At 37.9% G+C, this 23,509-nt stretch overlaps 2 protein-coding genes across 7 annotated transcripts in view; one reads left to right on the top strand and one right to left on the bottom strand.

The window, feature by feature from the left end:
* REPS1 (RALBP1 associated Eps domain containing 1) overlaps window positions 1-14,022 on the top strand; it is an 86,589-nt gene extending 72,567 nt beyond the window's left edge. For 3 of the 6 annotated variants that reach the window (XM_034990781.1, XM_034990779.1, XM_034990782.1), the window contains 10 exons: window positions 99-186; window positions 1,369-1,470; window positions 3,447-3,519; window positions 5,000-5,118; window positions 6,134-6,198; window positions 7,897-8,082; window positions 8,928-9,023; window positions 10,654-10,802; window positions 11,658-11,763; window positions 13,754-14,022. In XM_034990781.1, coding sequence (XP_034846672.1) covers window positions 99-186; window positions 1,369-1,470; window positions 3,447-3,519; window positions 5,000-5,118; window positions 6,134-6,198; window positions 7,897-8,082; window positions 8,928-9,023; window positions 10,654-10,802; window positions 11,658-11,763; window positions 13,754-13,822 — 1,053 coding nt within the window. In that variant the 3' untranslated portion in view covers window positions 13,823-14,022. The other 3 variants (XM_034990780.1, XM_034990783.1, XM_034990784.1) reach the window with 2 other exon arrangements.
* A 2,001-nt stretch (window positions 14,023-16,023) lies between these two features.
* The window catches only part of ECT2L (epithelial cell transforming 2 like), a 64,094-nt gene continuing 56,608 nt past the window's right edge, over window positions 16,024-23,509 (bottom strand). The window contains exons 19-20 of the mRNA XM_034990778.1: window positions 18,171-18,343; window positions 16,024-16,569 (exon numbers count right to left, since the gene is read on the bottom strand). Coding sequence (XP_034846669.1) covers window positions 16,442-16,569; window positions 18,171-18,343 — 301 coding nt within the window. The 3' untranslated portion in view covers window positions 16,024-16,441. The remainder of the gene's footprint in view (window positions 16,570-18,170; window positions 18,344-23,509) is intronic.

The raw sequence follows: 23,509 nt of genomic DNA, 5'->3' as shown, positions 1-23,509 counted from the left end.
AAGAAAGTCTATTTAAAGTGTTGTTAGTTTTTATTATTTCATGGTATCGGCTTGGCATTTTTAATGCAAAGTCTGTATTTCCTCCCATTTGTCTCTAGGATACCGCTATTGTTCATCCAGTTCCCATTCGTATGACTCCAAGCAAAATCCACATGCAGGAAATGGAACTGAAAAGAGCTGGCAGTGGTAAGGAAGCTGTTGCTGGGTTGTATTTTAGATTAGTGTCAAACTGAAATACACAATTATTCTTTGAGGGCTCAGATTTCTTTTATAATTGTTTATTTTTTAACGGTACTTTCTACTAGTTCACATATATATGTTTGGTTGTATGTATTGTTCAATTTATATTACAGTTTCAAAAAGGAAACTGTTGAGGGGTGCCTGAATGGTTCAGTCGGTTGGGCACCCAACTCTTGATTTTGGCTCAGGTCATGATCTCAGGGTCCTGGGATCCAGCCAGCCCTGTGTTGGCTTCTGAGCTCAGTGGGGAGTTTGCTTGAGGATTCTCTCTCTCTCTCTCTCTCTCCCTCTCCCCCTGCATGTGCTCTCTCTCTCCTTCTCTCAAATAAATCTTTTAAAATTTTTTAAGAAAAGGGAAACTGTTGAATTTATGTTCTAAAGTTTAAAAATAAGGACACTTGGGAATGCGACTTTTCTAATACTCTGTAGGTTGTAGTTTTTTTAAGATTTTATTTATTTATTTTAGAGTGCCTGTAAGCAGAGGGTGGGGAGGAGTAGAAGGAAAGGGAAAGAGGATCTTAAGCAGGCTCCACGCCCCATGCAGGGCTTCATCTCAAGACCTTGAGATCATGACCGGAGCCAAAATCAAGAGTCAGTCGCTTAGCTGACTGAGTCACCCACATGCCTCTACCCTGTGGGTTTTTATGATAACTGCTGTGAACTTACATTAAAGTATGTTCAGATCTTAACTGAAGAGGTATATGTTAAAATAAATTTTGGCTTTGAAATTGTTTTGCTTAAATTCTTGAAGTTTCTCATTTTAGATTAAATGTTTTAGTTACAGGTATATTTTCTCAGAAGTATATTTATTTTCTGTATAAGTCAACATTATAAATTACTTATTTTACAACCATTTGTGTGGTATTTTAAGCAATTACTCTGAAGGGATAAAATTAATAAAGTATGAACATGCAAGTTGACTTTTTTGTCATAACCTATTTTCTGTTACGGCAGAAAACAAAATTCTATATGAACAAGCTTATATTTTTATTAAAAATGCTATTTTGTGTTATATCTCATGAGGTTTACCTGCTACTTCTTTGGAATACATAAATGAAGTCTTATACTCTGAAGTTTATGAATTTATTAATTCAGTTCTTGTATTTTTAACTGTTAATTCTCTACTAGATCATACTAATCCCACTAGCCCATTACTTGTGAAACCATCTGACCTGTCAGAGGAAAGTAAGATAAATTCATCGGTGAAATTTGCTTCTGGAAATACTGTAGGTAAGTGAAAAATAGCATTACAGTTTCCATTTGAAGTTGATTAAGTCTGGATTTAGAATAATTCAAATGTATAGCTATTTCATATTACCTTTACTGAATAAAGTAGAGATTAGTCAACCCTTTTAAATGCCCTACCCTCTGTATGAGTAAATGGTTGCTTATTGCCACCTGGACCTGCTTCTGTTTGCCATCCCTCTCAGTTAACCACATTTAGTCCATGGACTTCCCACTTGCTCCTTTGTCTCACAAGAAATTGTGTGTACATTCATTTATTCAGCCTATGTTAAAGGAATAGTATGTGGCAGGCTCTGTTCTAGACACTGGGGATTCATTCAGCCCTTAAAACAGAAAAAAATCTTTGCCCTTATGGAGCTTACATTCAGTAGGGGATGTAAGAGGGAAAAAAAATCTTAACTCCTGTCTTAGGAGATAATTAACACATTGGATAAGAATAAAGCTGGGAGGGGCCCCTGGGTGGCTCAGTCGTTAAGCATCTGCCTTCGGTTCAGGTCATGATCCCAGGGTCCTGGGATCGAGCCCCGCATCGGGCTCCCTGCTCCGCGGGGAGCCTGCTTCTCCCTCTCCCACTCCCCCTGCTTGTGTTCCCTCTCTCGCTGTGTCTCTCTCTGTCAAATAGATAAATAAAATCTTTAAAAAAAAAAAAATCTGGGAAAGAGAAGAGGGAATGACGTTTTAAATAAGGTGGTCAAAGAAGACCTTACCAAAAGATGACATTTGGGTTAAAACTTGAAGGAGATGAGGGATTCAACTATGAATATCTGAAGGAAGGACGTTGAAGGCACAGGAAACAGCATATGTGAAGCTCTGATTTAGAGAACTGCCTTCTGCTGGAAACAGCAGGCGGACACCTGGAATAGAATCAGTCAGCATATTTGGCAGGCAGAAGTAGCAAGTGGTAGAGGAGTAATGAGGGAGCAGTGTCAGAGTAACTTTTCCTGAATGAGATAAAAAGCCATCAGGAGGTTTTGAATGGAGAAGTGATGTGGTCTGACCTTCCTTTTTTTTTTTTTAATGGGGATCACTATGCTGTATTGGTAATAGGCCTGAAGAAAGCAAGAGTCAAAAGAGGAAAGACCGGTTAAAAAACAATTAGAATAACACAGGCAAGAGAAGAGGACGGTGTGGCCTAGGGTGATAGCAGTAGAAGTGCGTTTCTCAGCACTTCTGAGAAGTGGTCAGATTCTGGCCATATTTTTTCAGAAAGAGCAGAGGACTTGTTTGCCTGTGTGATACAGGATGGGAGTGGGAGGTCATGGGCGATTCAGGGAATTTTGGTCTGAGCCACTGGGAATTGAGGAAGGCTGTGGTAACAGTAGTTTGTTGGGGGAAAAACAGAAGTTGAGTTTTGGACATCTCAGGTTTGAGATGCCTGTTGGTACATCCAAATGGAAATACATTAGTTTCAGCATCCTTCCTGTACCAATTAAACAATTCAGTTATTTGCTACGAAAAAGGAAAGGGAGACATTTTGAAATGAAGCCAAACCAAATAACCAGTCCCTCCAATTTATAATCCTTGAAAGTAAGTAGCAGTGTTCCTTCACACTGTCCCTCAGTTTCTGTTTTAAAATTTGTCATTGCGTCACAACCATTAGTTTGCCTCTGGGACTCTGCTCCTTTATAAGATTTTGAGGATTTGGAAATGATATTTTCTCAGGTGAAAAATGGGGAACATCTGGCTAATCTCGGAAGTTTTATTATTGTCTAAGCATATTTTTATTCCTGTGTTTACTCCTCTAGATTATAACTTGTTTGTGTGTAGTATTTCATTGTGTAAATGTGCCATGATTTATATGTAATTTTTCACATTTAATAACACTAGGGTGAACTGTTAATCTCTTAGCCAGTCTTTAAATATCTCTGATTTGAAATAATAGTCACTATATTTGTTTAGAGTATATAGAGTAAAAAGTGAGTAAAAGATTATTATTAAATAGGATATATTCCATTTATCAGCAGATGGGTACAGTAGTTCAGACTCTTTTACTTCAGACCCAGAACAGATTGGAAACAATGTAACTCATCAAAGGTCAGTATTTCTGTCAATAAAAAGTATATTAAAATATCTTGTTACATTTTAATATTAAGAATTATTTTAGAACCAAGTATGAATTATTTTCCTCTATTCTTCAGTTCTCTGAAGGCTTTTAGGTTACCTATTGATTTACATAGAAGGGGAATAATTTTGATTCTTTTCCAACTTTAATAGGAAAGCAAGAGGAGCCCTTATTGTTCCCATGGTATTCTGTGGAAGGCCTAAAAAGAGCTATAGTAGCATTAGCCCTTTAATACAGTCCTGTTTGTAGGTAAACAGTTGAGAGTCTAAGTAATAAATGTACAGATTTCCTTGTATAGCCTTATGGCAAGTGCCCACAGAATTCTGTGCTTTAAAATGCCATCTGGAAGCACACACCCTAGTGCTGGGCTACCTACCTACCCTAAAGATCTGCATTGCATATAACTTCTCAGGCACAAATAAAAAAGGTATGGGATAGGGTGAAGGTGGCAAGGGATTTGTCTGCAAGGGCTTAACCATCCACTAAAAATTGTGTGCAGGACAGAGCATCTTTTTCCCCTCATCTTTATACGTGCTAAGTATCCTTTTGCCATGGGCTTGGAGAATATAGAGAGAGACTAGTAATATAGAATCTCGGAAGAACCTCCAGAGTCAAAGACTGCTTCTTTGTATAATTATTTCTCTTCGGTCATCTTGGATTTTATTTTCCTTTTTATCCCTATAAGTGAGGATCAGATTCCCAGAGTCCATGAGACTCTTTTCAGATTACAGAAGACTTTAGTGGCAAAAAGGTGAATCTTAGGGGTGCCTGGGTGGCGCAGTCGTTAAGCGTCTCCCAGGGTCCTGGGATCGAGCCCCGCATCGGGCTCCCTGCTCCACGGGAAGCCTGCTTCTCCCTCTCCCACTCCCCCTGCTTGTGTTCCCTGTCTCTCTGTCAAATAAATAAATAAAATCTTAAAAAAAAAAAAAAAACGAATCTCTAGGGCGGGTCCAGCATGAGCACAGCCAGCACTATAATGAAATTGCCTGTGGGGATGCAGGAATGGGCACCTCAAGTAGCCGAGCCAGATTCTATTTCAGCTTACCAAACTTCAAACTTTAAATAAGGTGAAAGCTAACCATGTCTGAAAGTAAAGTTTCCCTTTTTTGAAACTGGTTTTTCAAACTAATATTATCTTTAATTGAGCAGGAAAATGTTACTAGGTTTCTGTCTACCTTGAATTCATGTTAATAACTTTTTTTCAAACTTCTTGAAATTTTAAAAAATGTATAATTATGCTTCATAAAAAGATTACTTGCCATATTACATAATTACTTGTTTAATGCATATCATAAACAGTCCTGTCCTTATTCATTGTAATACTTATATACCTACTTGAGAAAATATCACACCTATAAGATCCTTTGCTACTTAGCCAAGTTTGAACACTTTAAAAAGAAAAAACCTCCAGTACCGGTAGCATGACCAGTTGTAACGGGGTGAATTTTATAGGTCTCATTCAGGAACGTCGCCTGATAATACTGCACCACCACCTCCCCCTCCAAGGCCTCAGCCTTCTCATTCCAGATCATCCTCTTTAGATATGAATCGGACCTTTGCAGTCACCACAGGTAGGGGTTAAAGAACCATAATATCTATTATCGTTTGATTTTAAAGTTCATTAAAGAGCACAACATTTTATTTTCTCTCACTGTGTCTTATTTTTCAGTTAACTGAAGAAAAATTTTGAGTTTAAAAGGTGTCAGATGAGAGGAATTTTTTTTTTTCTTAATATGTTTGAGTGAAAATGATAAAGATGGGAACCTGAGAGATGCCACAAGAGATTTTAAAACAACCATGTGGAGAGATCAAGGAGGGAAAGGTGATAGGTCTTCAGTTAGCTGACAGAAGACTCATAACTTCAAGGTTTTAATTTTTATATAACTGGTTTTATTGTTATTATTGTTAATAAATGATGATCAAAATAGAAAAGTTAGGAGCAGAGGGTGATGATGTTTTCTGTTTTTGGACATTACAGGTTTGGAATGATGAGGAAAAGGGGCTGTAGTAGTAGGCCACTGGACGTGTGGGCTAAGAAAGATTGTATTATTTGAGAATCATTTACATAGAAATGATTGAGTAAAGTATTAAATGCAAAGAGAAAATTTGGAAGTCTGCATATTTTATAGCTGAAGAACATTCAGAAATAGAAGAAAGCAAAGAATGTTTAGTGTTATGGAAACAAGCATGTCAAGAGTGCCTTGTGCAATACAACAAGAGAAATGAGGTCTGAGATAGAGTGCCTGCATGGCTCAGTCGGTTCAGCGTCCAGCTCTTGATCTCAGCTCAGGTCTGGATATCAGGGTCATGAGTTCAAGCCCCACATTGGGCTCCACGCTGGGTGTGGAGCCTACAAAATAAAATAACTCCCTAAAAAAAAAAAAAAGGAAAGATACGAGGTCTGAGAAAAGGCCATGAGGCTTGGTCATTAGGTCATATCTAGATAGTTTTACAAGATAATAAATGCCTTCCAATACTTATCAAGCATTCTTAGAAGTCTTTATCATTTGATCACATTCACTCAGCCAGTTTGTTCTACTAGAGAAGTATGTATTTACTAAGACGACGACTTGTGTATTTACTTAGGACAACAACAGGCTGGAGTTGTTGCCCATCCTCCTGCAGTGCCTCCAAGACCACAGCCCTCACAGGTAATTCTCCAACGTATTCATTACTGAACAATTGTATTTGTCTATCAAGGTTTGCTTCTGTTTAGAATTATTTTGAAGATCAGGAATTACCTACTTGTCATTCTTAATGAGCAGTTTATTCAGGGAAGCTAAGTTTTATTTTGAAAGTCAAGAATAATGATTATTTTTTGAAAGAAACTTAAAAGTGTGGACCAAATGATAATGTCTTGATAACGGAAGGTTTAGTGGAGAGAACAGTGGGTTGGGAGATAGGAGATGTCCCTGTGTGTCCTGGGTCTCGCAGAGGCTCCATGCCCTTGCTGCATCTCCCTGGAGATATTACTCCGTCAGTAAAGGAAATGTAAGATGACCTCTTCATCCCTGGCAGGTTGAAATTGTTTCCATCTGGTATGTTCTAAGACAGATTCTGGATTATAGCTGATAGTTTTATGTGACTGGCTGACTACCTTTTACATGAATGAATTTGTTTGATTTTTCTGAGTTAGATTCTTACAATGAAGTTAGTTATTTGAAGTTAAAAAGATGGTTTCTTAATCATAAAAGATACTGAAATTTGAATATTTCATTTATCTAAAGTACCAACGAAAATACTTATATTGGGTTGAACTGTGAAACCCAGTGAGTTGGTCACTTGACTCAAGAACCAGTCCAGTGGGGAAGATAGACCTATAAACAACAATTATAATAGGAGGGCTGTGCTAGATGTATTTATGAAGTGCTTCAGCACAGCTTGACTAACTAGTAAAGTCAAGAATCACATTGGAAAGGTGTAAGTAAAATGAAGGAAGTGAGACTTTAAGCAGAGACTTGAGAGATCGGAGAGAGGGTACTCCAGTCAGAAGGAATGACATGGTCTGGCATGTTCCAGGGAACAGGAGTTGGTTCAGTACCACTGGAGTGATGGGGAATGAGACTGAAGAGGTGGAAAAGGGGCAAAGTATCTCTGTATCGTACTAAGGACAGAATTCTTACAGGAGAGAGAATGTTTAAAGGGTGTAAGCAGGGAAGAGACTGCAGATTTATTCCTATAGCATCCTGTACTTGCATTGTCATCAAATTCCTCACACTGTGTCTCAAGTCCTTGTGTACTTGTCTCTTACCCTGCACTGCATGGTCTGCTTCATTAGGGCATCAGCCTTATTTGTTCATTCACTATTATTCCCATAGTGCTTGGTCAAAAGTTACATACTCACCTGTGTTTTTGGATTGAAGATTTTAGAAGGATCGCTCTGGCAAGGGAGTGGAGGACGAACTGAAGGGAAGTACACTGAAATGTTGGGAGGATAGTTAGAGCAGTGGTTTTCACACTTTAAATGAACCTTTTTAGAAACATAATGAAACGTTTTTTAAAAAAATAACTTGTTAAAAGCACAAACTATTGTGCAGTAGCCTAATTCAGAAAAATGTGGATGAAGTGGAGAGTTTAGAGAGTAGGGCCAGACCCTCCCTCTCCTTTGATGTACTTTCTTTGCAATATGAATTTTGTAAAAGTATCTTTCTTATTGAAGGTTTGTCATCTTAATTTTTTGAGTGTCTCAGCATTCCACTTAACGATTTTTAGAGCTAGATGCTACCGTCGCTCATCTCCCTGAATTTACAGATAACAAAGCATCTCTACAGTATATTTTCAAAGAAGAAGGTCGCTGACAGTGATAGACTAACAAAATGTGTGTTCCTCCATCCTAACGCATCATGTAGGCTCCTGGTCCCGTAGTGCATCGCCCAGTGGATGCCGATGGCCTAATCACTCACACTAGTACCTCACCTCAGCAGATACCAGAGCAACCAAATTTTGCAGATTTCAGCCAATTCGAAGTATTTGCTGCATCAAACGTCAATGAAGAACAAGATGATGAAGCCGAGAAACATCCAGAGGTCTTGCCGGTCAGTTTTCGAGGGCTTATCTAATTTTCTGCTGGGAAACTCTTCCCACATTATGTTCATAAGCAGGTCTATCAACAGAGGAAGCTCTAAAAGAGCAGATGTTAGAGTGGACATCAGTGAGTAATAAGAGAATTCATATCCCCCTGGTTAGGTCTGTGCTTCTTAAGTACTTAATTGGCCCTAGATACCTGCTGGTTACAATATAATGCCTAATAAGAATCAGAATCTGGGTGGGAGTTAGCTGTCTCGGGAAAAGACACAAACACAACCATCCGGGCATGGCTAACACACTGCCCGGGGGCTTGCATCTGATGTGTGATTTGGTGAAGATTTCCTAGCTACACTCCATGCATATGATAGTAAGTCACTTGAGTTAGTCCTGCAGACTACGGGCTGCCAGATTCCATCTTTGCAGACAGTGTTCTGGAAGACGCTGTTCAGTTCTTGTGGCAAGAACTTCTACTAGCTGCTTCTTCCAACCTGAAACTTTCTGCCTAGCCCTGGGGCCACTTGGGGTATGGCCTGAGCCGCCAGGAAGGCAGGGGAGGACCTGAGGGGAAGCACAGGTGTGCACAGGGTGCTGGTACTCATGCCCCTGTGGGGGACGTATCCCCTCCCCAACCCACAAGAACTTTCCAAACAGTGCTGGGCTGCATCCTCAGCCCTCCCCTGCTCTCTGTCCTTCTACAGTAGAGAATGGTCATTTTATGGGGTTTTTCCACATTCCTTATTATCAGAATGAATATTTTCTTAACATTTTACTCTCTGATTTGTTAACATATGTATTTATGCATAATTATATACTGCTTATGTATAATTAGGAGCGATAATATATTCATCTCTAGGTTGAAAAAGCTTCCGATCCTGCAAGTTCTCTTCGAGTTGCCAAAACAGATAGTAAAATTGAAGAAAAGACAGCTGCTAGTGTTCCCGCCAATGTGGTACGTGAAGTCTTCTATAATATTGATTATTTTGTACATATAAAAAGTTATATGATATCACTTTTAGTTTGTAAGATTTTAAAGATGACGAAAATCTTAGAAATGAGGTTAACTGCAGAGCATCTAAGCCTCTAACTGTAATATATTTGGTCTGTCTCAGAACAGGGTCTGCCTATTTAAAAACTCTAGGAGATGCTAGTCTGTCATCTAGTATATGCCATAGGTTCTCAGAATTTATCTGCTGATGACATTCTTCCACATACAGAAAATACGCTTTCCTTATTGGTCAAATTCCATTTGTTTTATTGCAGTCTTCAGTGTCATAGAGAAAAATTGCCAACCCTCTAAGGGTGTTATACTCTGTGTTCTTTTTTTTTTTTACTGTCTTGGGGATAATTTTCCCCCAACATTTTATTATGAAAATGTTTAAACATACAGTCAAGTTGAGAGAATTTTACGTTGTATACATCAATACACCCACACCTTGACTGTACCATTAATATTTTACTATACTTGCATTATCACATACCTGTCCATCCGTCTGTCTGCATCAATCCTTCTTACCTATTTTTGCATTTTAAAGTAAATTACAGATATTTGCATGTTTTTCCATTGAAAGAAAAGTTTTGGTAGTTTTTTTTTCCTGTTATCACCCAGACATTTCCAATAGTTACTACAGCATGTGTTTCTGAGAGTGCTTAAATTCTACTTTCTGGACACTTTATTTTTTACTATATTTCTGTGATATTTTTTAATAGTGAATTTTATTTTTGTCAGCTCACAGCAACAAATTAAAAATAGCACTTAACCAAAGATATGGCAGTTGTCATTTTTATTTATTAACAGATCAAATGAAGTTATGGTAAATACCAAAATACCATATTTGAATCTGTTGAGGGAAGATTCACAGTTTCCAACAAAATGTCCACTCATATTCAAGAGTTACAATTATTGTGCATCTTAGTTGTTTTTAAAGCATTGCCTAGCTTTCTACTTCTTTATTAATTGTTTTATTAAGATGACATATTTTAGTATTTTTGAATAGGGAATCCTATGATGATAATGGATGCATATTTCTGGAGACTCCTCTCCCCCCTCTTTTTTTTAAGATTATTTGAGAGAGAGAAGAACATGAGTTGGGGGAGGGTCAAAGGGACAGGGAGAAGCAGGTTCCCCACTGAGTGGGGAACGCAATGCAGAGCCCAATCCCAGGACCTCCTGAGATCATGACCTGAGCCAAAGTCAGATGCTTAACCTACTGAGCCACCCAGGCGCCCCTGGAGACACCCTTTTATATTTATTAAACAGTATATATATTGAACATCTTTCTTGTTAATATTTAAATCGTGAATATTACAGTTTTGAGTCAGATTTAGGCCTCAAGGAGCGTATGTTAAAGTGTCTGGTTAGGTACATTTCACAGTTGTGATGTCAACCAGGAACACCCTTTCGCATTGAAATTTTAACTTAGCTGTGTTACAAATACATAAACTGTTTTAAAGTGGGACAGGTGACTTTTAAATTTTGGAGAATAAGCAGTTTAAAGAAAGCAAATGATGTTGGTAAAGTGCTGAGTAACCGTGACTGTCTTGAAGACATGCTCATTGTTAACGGACCTCTTCTCTTGTAGAGCAAAGGCACCACACCTCTTGCTCCACCACCTAAACCTGTTCGAAGAAGATTGAAATCAGAAGATGAATTAAGGCCAGAAGTTGATGAACACACACAAAAGACAGGTGTCTTAGCTGCTGTGCTTGCATCACAACCTTCTATTCCTAGGTAATCAGAGCTGTTCCTAAACAAACGTAATGACTAGGAGCAAAAAGTACAGCACTTAACGTATCAAAATGAAATTATGGTCAGACTAGCTCTCTAGTTGAGCAGAGGTTCTTAGCTGCTCCTCTTTGAGAGTTTTCTCTTTTATGAATAGGTATAATATTCTCCCCCACTTTTCCCCTTTCCATTATCAGGTTCAGTTCCAATTTCATTTTAACAACCTAACGCAAACCCTAGAGCAGATTTTTTTTTTATTATGTTCAGTTAGCCACCATGTAGTACATCATTAGTTTTTGATGTAGTGTTCAATGATTCAGTAGTCTAGAGCAGAATTTTAAAAAAATTAATAGTGTAGAGTAACACTAAGATTTTAACTATGGTTGTCATAGACCAAGAATTGGCCAACAAGGGCTCCTGGACCAAATTCATCCCATGGCCTGTTTTTGTAAGGCCGAGAGCTAAAAATGACTTTTACATTTGTGTAAAAAAGAGAAGGGAGAGAGAAAGAAGAGAAAAAGACACCAAAAGCAAGAATATGCTGCAGAAATCATATGGCCCACAAATTAAAATATTTACTCTGTGGTTGTTGATAGAAAATGGTTGCTGATGCCTGCTCTGGACTAACTAAAACTCAGGTGATTCTACAGAAGAAGAATGGAAACAATAACAATACTACTTAAGCTTCTGAAGCTTAGATACTTTTGGTTGACCGTTGAAACTGAGCAAGTGAGGTTGAGCTATGCTATTAAGGCAAAAGATGCTCCCTCTACTTTCTGGATTTAGAGGGCAGGGAAGAATGGAGAGAATTTAAAGATAAGAAATGACAGTCATGTTTTCTTGCCCTCTTTATCTTCTCAGGTCTGTTGGGAAAGATAAGAAAGCAATTCAGGCATCAATTAGACGCAATAAGGAAACCAACACAGTTTTGGCCAGATTGAATAGTGAATTGCAGCAACAATTAAAGGTATTCTGAATCTTTACTTGGGAAGTTCCATGGACTCAGAACATCTCAGTTAACTGGAACTTAGAAATGATCCAGCAACTGTTAGCTAGTATGAAACTTCCTGGGTAGCAAGAGAAATGTGTATCTAAAATGTTCTTTATACCTTTGAATCTTTGTATATTAAAAGGAATTTTGTATACTCAATTCTGATCTGTCTTGCCATGTATATATATATGGCATCACTGTTCCTATAATGTTCCTGAACTTTCATAATGAAACCCAAGAGAGGAAATGTTGTGACCTCGGGTACCTCCAAGATCATATACATGGTTCTCTACACTCTTATTTAATTCTAAGATGATTTGACTATTGTTAGTTTATCCTTTTATCGAAGACTACTCAGATTCTATTAAAGGGAGTTGAACAGGTCTAAAGAAGATGGGGACAGTTGAGATTTTGCATGTGAAAAAGGAAAAACAAGCCTTAAGTAGAAATGGTGCTTATGGCCAATGTGTACTCCCATCATTTATACGTGAGAAGAATAGGTTTGTTTTTCTTTCTTACTACTATGATTTCTTTGAATCTCTACAAATAAAAATTAGCCAGAATCATTTATGGTTTACCAACATTATTAAGCATTCGTATGTTGTAAACCAGTGGCCCTCACATCTTAATGTGTATACAGTTAATCAGGGGTTGCCTTAAAATGCAAATTCTGATTCATATTAGGTATGGAGTGGGACCTGAGAATTCTGCATTTCTCGTAAGCTTCCATATGATGGAATGCTGCTGGACTTTTGGTCCAACTTTGAGTAGCAAGGGTGTAAATGACGAAAATGAGGGGAAAAGAGTCTGTGAAGTGTAAAATAAATGCAGAGTTAGTTTGTTCCCATAACATTCTGTTTGTATCCCTCATCTAGCTTTTATCACACTATCTGGAATTATTATCTGTCTCTGTCACATTTGGTTCTCTGTCCTAATAAAATGAACTCACTGAGAGCAAATCATCATTTTTTCTATTCAGGGTGACCATATATATGTTGTCCAAACCAAAATACTTTTGAGAGAAAAGAGAGAGGGATGTGTTACGTTCAGGCAGGACATCAGAAGTCAGCTGGGGCTTCCTAGATAAATTCATAACCATCTTGTTTCTATCCCCAAAACCTAGCACATGTTAGGATTTGCTAAATATATGTGAATGAATGATATTTTTGTATAGCTCTTTGATCAAAGAAGATATTTGTAGTCATTCTATGATCATGAATATGGTCTGTTGTAAAGGAAGAATGTAAAACTAAGGAAAGCTTGCTAGAACCATACCTTGACAATGAAAATTTTGTTGGCACATATTTTTTTTGAAGAACTAAAGCCGCCTATAGAAACATGTATGTAGGAGCTATTTTAAAAATCACCTTTCTCATTATCTTGAACGAACAGAAAATAGGAAGTATGATATGAAATAGCAAGAGGTAGTTCTGGTTAAAACACAATACTATCAGCATGTCCAAGAAAAAAAAGAAAGTAGGTGAGTTAGGATTCACTGGCTATGTGAAAAGACTGCTCAAAATCAACAGTGATTAAAAATTCTGATTGCAAAATAAATTTATTCTTTGTGAAACCAAAACTCAAATGAGATTTAGGAGTTGTCATGACCAGATATAATCACCGGGAAAAAGAATCTGTGTTAATTGATTCATCTATTACTGCAGGAGGTAGGCTTTATGCAAAATGCATGCATTAATAGCATCATTTGCAAATATTGGCTTTTCTAATAATTAAACAAGAAACATTTTATTACCCTGATTTATTTAATAAGAAAAAGATTTTAATTAAGATCATATTTTAATACTACCTACACATAAACTACTTTCTAAGTGAAGTATCCTTTTAAAATATGACTCCCTTCGTCGTCTTAACAAATTTAAATTGTGTTCTTGATGCTGAGTTGTTCTTAGATGTGCCTTCATTTTTATATACTTTGAAACATAACTTAACTTTGCATCTTTTTCAGGATGTTCTTGAAGAGAGAATTTCTCTGGAAGTTCAACTGGAACAGCTTCGACCATTCTCTCACCTATAAGCCAATTGCCGTTAACTGTGAACATACCCATTTTTAAGCAGTTTTGGGTTCAAGCCAATTTGGAGACCCAAACGTTCAGCTCACTGCTTAATTCAACATTAAATTTTATGATTCTGTTTTGCCCTCTATGTTCACCTGTATTTAAGTATCTTTTATTTTTTAATTTCAACAATAAAAGGGTCAGGATGACTTTTCCTGGAGGATATATTGTGTTTGTTGGCACAGCCCACCCTTCTTACGCCATAGCATCAGGAATACATGACAGTGTCCAGTATACTTACGTGGCCAGAACCTCACACTGATTTGATTTACAGAATGGCCTTGCTATTCATATCTCAAGCACAGACTGAAATATTTGCAAAAGGAGACCAAATTAAATTGTCAATTTGTCTTTTAGGTTTAATATTTTACATTAAAAAAATCTATATTTTGTAGAAATCTTTAAAGTGAGCTTCCTAGTTAATTTTTGATTTGAAGGGACTATATTGGATGAGGCATTCTTTAACCATAATCTGCATTCCCCAGGAGTCACGTGGTACTTTCAGGCTCTTCCATGTCAACTTGGGTGTCAGATTTTATAATTTTCCCGGTGAAAATTGAGCAATTTCACCGGTAACCTAAAAACTTTGTGTGTGAAATTTTAACTCAGCAGTCATGTAAACTTAGGAAATGGCTGTGAAGTCAGGTCTTAATTGTCCCCCAGAAGCAAAGGGAGATGTTGAAACCACAAACAACATGAGTACTGTCCACACTCAAACACCATTTTTTGCCTGGTTTATGCACTTAATTCTCAATTAGAGATTTATGCTTATCAGTCGCTACAGAGATTATTCTCAAGTAATAATGTTTTAAAACTTCTGAGGGCATTAATTATTCGCGGAATAAATGGAAATTCCTTGATATTTCTAGTTTACCTTCAGCTATCTTGTCATTCAATCTTTGGCCATAGAGACTGGTTTTTCCTATTAACAGAGCTTCTGAAGTGTGCCCTATTCAGGATGATAAAATGTCTTAGGATTTGTTTCATATTATATGATATATACATTTTGATAACATATGTAAATTTGCATTCACTGCTAATAGCAGATATTCCCTTTAATGGTTTAGTGTGTCTGTGGATCATAGATGTTAAGCTGCATGGATAATACCGTAACAGAATCAAAGTGTGATTTTACACTAATAAAACAGCACAATATTTTAATTTCTCTACATTTTTTAACAAGAATTTAAATTTTTAAGAGTTAGAAGAAATTTATGTTTGTTATTGAAAAAAGAAAATGTTTAAAATAGCCCAGTTCACAATCCTAGACTCTACTAGATTTTTACTATCTTAAAGGAGAACATGAAACAAAAAGGAAACTGACAACTGAAAGCTTCCAAGATCAATATCTACTTCAAGTAAAAAATACTACTACTACTGCAGTACATCAGCAGAAATTTCCAAGTGCCTAACAGATTATGGCTTCAGTTTGTTAAATAATTAAATGAAGGTTTTAAAGGTACAGAAAACTACCGAACATGTGTTTTGCTGTTTCTCTTCAAACAGAATTGTCTTGATTTCTTTCTTTCTTTTTTTTTTTTAAGATCCTTTATTTATTTATTTGAGAGAGAGATCACGAGCAGCAGGGAGGGGTAGAGGGAGAAGCAGGCTCCCTGCTCAAAGGAGAAACTGCTTCTCCCTCTCCCCCTGCCTGCCACTCTGCCTACTTGTGCTCTCTCTCTATCCAATAAATAAATAAAATCTTTAAAAAAAAAAAGTGTTTTGTTTGTTTTTTTCCCAACAGCCTTCTAATTTAACAGTGTCTAATTTAACTTTTTAAAACCTCTTACTTGGAAGATCTAAAAATTTTAATTTTGCAACCAAGAAACACTTAAAAATCACAGAAAACTTTTTAGTAACCTTTGTAGTGGTTTATTTTTAATGCTCTCTGGAGAGTACATTCATATTAAGGGCATATGTGACAGGTTTTTGAGTGAATTGCCATTTATATTATACAATTTTAAAATCAGTAATTATGGGCGCCTGGGTGGCTCAGTTGGTTAAGCGACTGCCTTGGGCTCAGGTCATGATCCTGGAGTCCAGGGATCAAGTCCCGCATTGGGCTCTCTGCTCGGCAGGGAGTCTGCTTCTCCCTCTGCCCCTCCCCCTCTCATGCTCGCTCTCTCTCTCTCAAATAAATAAATAAAATCTTTAAAAAAAAAATCAGTAATTATATCATGAAAATTTATAAAGATATGATAGGTAAGTCAACAAAATATTTCTCTAGACCGATCACTTAAGAAACATTTTTTTATTCTGACGTTTTCATTAGATCATAAAACAAAACTTTAAGTACACAATTATCCTTGTTCTGTCAAATTAATCTAAACAATAGTGTCTGTGAAAAATAACTACCAAAAGAAGTGCTGCAAAATTTTGGACTCAATTTGTTTGTACTTTACATTTCTTCACATAGTTGAAAACAGAAGATAAAGCTTAAAAGTTAGGAGGGACTTTATGGGTCGTCCTAGTTCATTCTCCCATCATCCATGACAAATCATCATTCTGCTTCCTACGGATCTTCTGGAACAGAAAATACATTGTCTTTGCCAGGGAGAATAAGCGCCCATAATGTTTTCTCACTTCTCCATACTACTTTTGATTGCACTTTGGAGTACTGACAACCATAGGAATTTATCATCCTCAACCTCTGTAGCACAAATCCATTCACGTTTTGGACCATGAAGAATAAATGCATTCTTGATATCTGTAAAAATATTTGAGGTCTACTAATTAATCTTGGCAGGTCACAATCAAAAGGAAAAAAAATGTTTTAAAATTCAAGAATTGACCAAGTCATCTTTAGGAACTTCATGAAAACTAAAAAGGGATTCCAATATGAGTCCAGTTTAGAATATAACTTCCTAAAAATACTGAATAATTCAAATATAACCTAAAAAATCTTATCTTTGTGATTGTTTAATTAGCAGGGTTTTTAAAAATTATTTTAGAGAGAGTACAAGCAAGGAGAGGGGCAGGCAGAGGGAGAGGGACTGCTCAGCAGGGAGCCTGATGTGGGGCTCGGTCCCAGGACCCTGGGATCATGACCCGAGCCTAAGGCAGACACTTAACCACCTGAGCCACCCAGGCACCCAAATTAGTTATTTTTAAAGACTCGTAGATGGTAGATGATGTCATGTTCTTTAACTCCTTGTCTCGGCCACTCCTGAAGGACTGGAACCGGTAAAGGTCTGCACTAAGAGTTGGTGCAGGTAGAGATGCTGAGAGCTAGGCCTGGACCACCTTGTCGGAAGTAAGCCAACTATGTAGCTGAGTGCTAGCTGTCTAGCAGGTTACATAACGATGTTTTGAGACAGCACAGCTGACTAACAGGAGACTAAAAGCAGATGTCCTACCCTCTTTAACCATTCCCGGTGATTATAGATTACTAACCCATGTCACCGGAGTTTGTTTTCTAGGTGGAAATATTTATTTTCACCTTTGGTGTTCATTTTTTTCTCAGGCTCAGATTTAAAATGAGGCTAAAACTAAAGGGGAGCAGCCCTTTTTTAAGGGTGAGTTCTTTATCTAAGTCCTTCGTTCCAGCTTTAACCGTAAGTCCTGCCTTGACATGCGATGAAGAGTATTGGAACGAGAGGTATTCCATTCAGATTGTCTGGCCTAACAGAAACTGAGAAAAGAGAAGGATCCTTTTAAGCTTGGGAAGTAGCGTGTAGGATAATAACTAAAAATAGGCATGGTAGTTTTAAGTAGGATTTCTTTTTGTAACAGACGAGAGTTCTATTGAGGTTATTAATGAGTGAAATGTCTGTTACTAAACATCCTTGGCAAGTCTGTCAATTACAGAAGAAGTGTCAACTTGAATATGAATTTAAGGAAGAAAAGGTACATAGATTTGTAATAATCACTTAATCCTAGTGGAATGGAAACAGCATATAAAAATCTAAAATATAGTAACATCTGTAGACAGTATAGCCCTAGTAAAATGGAAAAGTGATAGGTAAAAGTATAAAATTGTAACATTTACAAGCAGTAGTGAGTAGTGGCTCTCCTGTCAGATTGCTTCGAAGAACTCAGGATGATGTGGGTTCATGCCTCCCTTTATGATTTTTGAAAGTTGTTTTCCTAATATGTAGGGTGCATGTCTGACAACACCAGCATTCCTTTCCTTTGCTATTTCCGATAGGTGCAAAGTTTACATTAATGAAATCCTAAAATACTCGAAGAACTCTTTGCAAACTTGCAAATGAAAATTCTAGTCCTTTTCCTACTTTATAATAGTTAATGAGCATTATATAATATAGCTTTCTAAAGGTCTTCAACTCTTGGAAGAAAAAGAATACATACATTTGGAATCTGGAATATCCTCTACAAGTAACCTATGAAGGGCCACTGATGCAATGAACTGGTAGGTTGATTTTGAAGTCCTCTCAAATGGAGTATGAGATGTGCCCCGGCTAGAAACAAGCAGTCCATCGTTGAAGAGGAAAAGACTGAGGTCACGGGTGTGTTCATAGAGCCTGTGTTAAAGTGGAGAAGGGTTACATGGACATACTTTGTTACACAAGTCACCATCTTTGCATTGATAAGCCAATAGTTGAGGCCTTTGCCCACTACAGACAGGTTGGAATGGCTCATTGGAGTTCTCAGTGGTTTTTCTCCTGGTGTGAATACTCCCTCTGTCTCTCAGACCACTGCTGTGTGTGGGCCTCAAGGTTCCTGGTGGAATGGTTTGAACTTACCCACTGGACAAGCTGTGGGGGAAAGAGACATTGAACTTTTCCTCCTTTACAACATGAATTATGCTAGAGTTGTGTTAAACCAAGTGTGGTATTTTGTATCTGATGTATTTGGGCAATCTGGGGAAAGTAAGTTTGGTTTGGTTTGGTTTCATCCTCAGTGTAACAGGTTGGGGTAGAGAAAAGCACAAGAACCAATATGGCCCAAGGTATCTTAAGTACAAAGCAGGGAAAAGAAAAGCATTTAACTGAAGGTTAAAGGAACTAGGTAGGAAATTAGAATTTTTCTAATTTTGGTTGGAGGGAAATCAACAGATAATACACTTCATCAGTATGAAAGGTGAGAAGTAGCTCTTCATTTTCACTGAGATTGCTATGATGGTCAACTGAGGCATGTTTATCAGCAGGCAAAATGTCGTGCCCTCAACCTCCATCTATTACCCTCTAGGCTGCTGTGTAGCTGGAGCCGGGTCTCCTGCTTGGTAGGCGCCAATGTACTCTAGTATGGGTTTGCTTGTGTGAGTACTCACCAGGCAGTCAAGCAACATGTTGGGGAGGAGCTAGGGGAGCCCTCCCCGCCCACCCCCCCGCAGTGTCCTCAACCCCCCTCCCCCCACACCAGGAGTGGCTAAGTGAAGCTAGCTCAGTGGTTTTTGTTTGTTTGTTTGTTTTAAAGATTTTACTTACTTATTTGCGAGAGAGAGAATGAGAGAGAGCACATGAGAGGGGGGAGGGCCAGAGGGAGAAGCAGACTCCCTGCTGAGCAGGGAGCCCGATGAGGGACTCGATCCAGGGACTCCAGGATCATGACCTGAGCTGAAGGCAGTCGCTTAACCAACTGAGCCACCCAGGCGCCCGCTAGCTCAGTGTTTTATTGTAGGGTAACCAAACATTTTTTCTCTAGAAGCATCAACCCTCAGTTACTCTAAGGAAGGGAGTCCATTTACTAGCTTGATGAACAGAGGAAGTCTCATTTTTTATCTTCACTATCTTTGTTTGTTTTTTAAATTGTCAATTTAAATCTACATAAACTTTTACATAAATGCTAAAGTGGCATCAATCCATACCACCGGCTTTATTAAGTGTCCTTTTTTGTTTCACTTTTTCTTTTTGCTTGGCTCCCTCCTCCCTGCACTCAGGCCACCCAAGTTACCAAACTAGTAACTGTCTGTCCTTGTTTTCTTACTTGCTCAGGTAATCACACACATATGTACATGTATACACATCTATTTACAGGTAGGTTGCCATTATTTTACAAAAATGGTAACGTCCACAGTTTTTTTCTGCTTTTCTCGCTTAGCAATGGAAATCACTTCAAGTTAACTGGTATGGCTTTATATTTTTTAAGATTCTTTTATTTGAAAGCAAGAACGTGATGGGAGGGGCAGAGAGAGAGAATCTCCAGCAGACCCTACACTGCACGTGGAGTTTGATGCAGGGCTTGATCCCAGGACCCTGAGATCATGACCTGAGCTGAAATCAAGAGTCAGATGCTTAACCGACTGAGCCACCCAGATGCTGCTTTAATTTATTCTTTTTTAGTGGCCAAATAATACTTTATGGTGTGTGTAGATCATCATTTATTCAACTCCTCCCATTTTGATGCCCACTGGGTTTGTTTACAGGCTTGGGTCTCTTTCCTCCCTTCTCCCTTTCTCTCTCCTTCCTTTAATTAGTTCTTTATGGCCACTATGGGCAATGTTCGAATAAACTGATCTTTATCTATAATCAAATCCCTTACACGTGTTGTTATTTCTATCAGATAGGCTTCTGGGGGGTAGGATTGATTGGTCAAATGTTTTATGTATTTTTATCAAAAACCTCCAGATGACTATCCTTAAAACCTGCCATAATTACCATTTAGAGTCCATTTTATGTATGATAATGGCTCTGACTTGTACATAGTACAAACTCCAATGTCCCTCTAAATTACCTGGAGATTTTTGTTAAAATGCAAATTTTGATGCAGTAGAACTAGAGTAGCCTGAGGTTTTCTGCATCTCTAATAGCTCCCTGACAATGCTGATGTGCAGACCACATTTTGAGGAGTGAGGCATTTAAATCATCTGTTACAACCATGTCATGCTAGGCAAAGGACTGGATCCAGGACTTAAACGTTTTTGAGGAGTACTATATTTCAGGTTCAGCTATTCGGAGCAGGTACCAGCTGTGTTAGGTGTGTGGATAATTAGAAAGGCAGTGGTCACCCAGCCCCTACAGCCACCTTTTCCTTTTTCGTGCATTTCCTTCCCATCTCTATGTGGTTATGATTTAGGCTGGAAGGAGTGGGATGCTTCACATATACTGACATCTTGCAAGAAACAATATTCTAGATCAAGTTGATAGGGTATTCTGACAAAAATGGTGCATACAGAACTAGGGATGAGAAAGAAAGGCAGCAAGAAGGGAGATATTTCAATCTGTGTGTAATGGTCTATATGTGTAAATGGCCACTCCCGTCCATATTCTTGCCCTTTTTTGGCAATTTTACCACATTACTTATGAGAACAATTATTTCTCCTATCATACCAGTTTAGAAAAATGTTCAAAGCTATAATAAAATATTGCTGTTTTATCTGAATTATCAGAGAATGTGCATACAGGTTTGCTTTAGAGAAGTGGTTTTGAAAGGTAAAGAATAATTTTTTTTCTTTTGGAAGGTGTAACAGAGTAGAGGTAAATCAAAGAATCCCAGTTTTGTGACCCACGCAGAGCAAGCGGGTGGTTGGCCCAGGGAAGGGCAGATTAACTCAAAGTTGAGGCCACTTGTAATCAGAGGACAGGAGCAGGGGAAGAGGCTTGAAAACACACAGAGGTTTTCATTATTTCGATCTGATTATGAGAATGCTATCTAAAATAAATCTAAGTTCTATCTAGAAAAATGGTTTTCAAAAGCCATTTACTAAGTTAAGCCCCTCCAGGGGCTCCTGGGTGATTCAGTCAATTAAACGTCGCACTCTTGATTTTGGCTCAGATCATGATCTCAGGGTTGTGGTATTCAGCCCTGCGTCAGGCTCAGCGTGGAGTTCACTTGTCCCTCTCCCTCTGTTCCTCCCACTGCTCACTCTCTCTCTCTCTCTCTCTCTCCCTCTCTAAAATGAGTGGATAAAAATCTTTTAAATAAATCCCCTCGAGATCTCCAACAATTTTCATCCAAAGACAAGGAACACCAGAACCTTTTTTTAAAAAATTAATAATTCCTCTACATATGTAAAAGTAAGTAATTTCACCTCTCATATTGACATAATAGAGCAACTGAAGTGGAAACTATGGATCCTAATAAGGTTTCAGAAAGCTACTTCTGCTCATTCAAAAGAACCAACTCCAAGGGTAGAGTTTTTTTCCCTGAACTTGGTCAGATAGGATTTCTTTTCTTGTTCAGAAATAGGTCAAATAACTCAACAAAATGTAATAGGTCTATTATAGTTTAAATTCCTAACATCATTCTAGAAGTGTTTTATTGTTGTTTATTGTATCAGACTGCCAAAATGATGAAGTACCCAACTTCTATAAATACATAAAACCTTGAAAGGAATTTTACAATGTTAGGCATGAGCAGACAACAGCAAGCCATAGGTTCTCTGAGCTGCCCTGAGCCAAAACTGTAGCTCCTAAACATCCACACTCTGACCTAAGTACAGTGGCTTTCGGAGTTGCCAGGCTAAGAGTCAATTCAGAGCCAGAGTCCAGTATCCCTGGGAGGCTGCCCCGGTAACCAACTGTAGGTCCCTTTGGGTAAGGCAAAAAGAAAGTTTACAGTATGCATTTTTGGCAGTGGAATAGGGTTTTTTCTCAAGAGGACTTGGTCTGAGAAGTGGATGTCTCCCTTTGGTGATTCAAGGCCATGCCACTGTTCACCAGTCCTAGAGGGCTCCACCTTTTGTCGCCTCTGCATCGAGTGAGGAAAGGAGGAACAACAACAAAAGCCTATTTAAAAACCAGCAGGCTGAAAGTCACATCAATGAGAACTGGTGTTTCTGGAAGAACGATATTAATAGAAGTTCCAAATTATGTAATATATTATCAAAGCTTAACATATCCCCAAATTCTGTGGGCTATATTAACAAAGGGACAAATACGTTCAAATTTCCCAGCTCTAAATGACCCTATGACTTCATCTCTACCCCAGAGGAAATTTTTTCATTTACAGTGCAAATATTGACTTGTTTTTTTCCGTGTCACAGCTCTTGTTTATTAGTAATGTGTTTAGTACTTGCTGCTCGGTTGGTAAATTTATTATGAGGAAGTCTCAGTTCATCTTTCCACCTGCTGGTCTAATCAGTAGATAGAGCACTGAGACTTGGTTTTGAATTTCAGACCAGAACTTATTCTGTGGCCTCAGACAACTTACTTAAATCCAGATTCCCACCCATAACATGGTTCCAGACCTACTTGCCTCAGCAAGTGATTGTAATGAGTGTATCAAATGAGGGAATGTAAAGAATATGGTAGGGGCCCCTGGCTGGCTCAGTTGGAAGAGCATGTAACTCTTGACCTCGGGGTTGTGAGTTTGAGCCCCACGGTGGGTGTAGAAATTATTACAATAAATAAATAAGTAAAAAGCATTAATAAAAAATATGGTAAATTATAAAGCCTTATACTCATGTTAGTCAGCATTTTATGTATAAATATAAGCAGAGTTTTCTCTGAGTAGAAATCCCTAATGGAAGTCATAGGAGTGGGATTTCTTGAGTTTTATCTGACTTTCCAAAATGATAGAAAACAAAGTTGCAGACTAAAAATTCTATAATACCTGTTCAAATATGAACCTATCTTGCATTTACTTAATTTTAAATGTTAATGTAAAGTTACATTTACATTTACTGCTTGACAAATCACTGAGATTTTAACATAAATGTACCTCATAATTAGAGTGTAAAATAATTTAGTATTCTCCCATGATCCTCAAATTGTTAAGTGTATTCTCTGTTGTCCAAATAATGAAGT

Source organism: Mirounga leonina, unplaced genomic scaffold, assembly GCF_011800145.1.
Source record: "Mirounga leonina isolate KUSES-001 unplaced genomic scaffold, KU_Mleo_1.0 Mir_53, whole genome shotgun sequence".
NCBI lineage: Eukaryota > Metazoa > Chordata > Mammalia > Carnivora > Phocidae > Mirounga > Mirounga leonina.
This window is presented reverse-complemented; position numbering and strand designations above follow the sequence as displayed.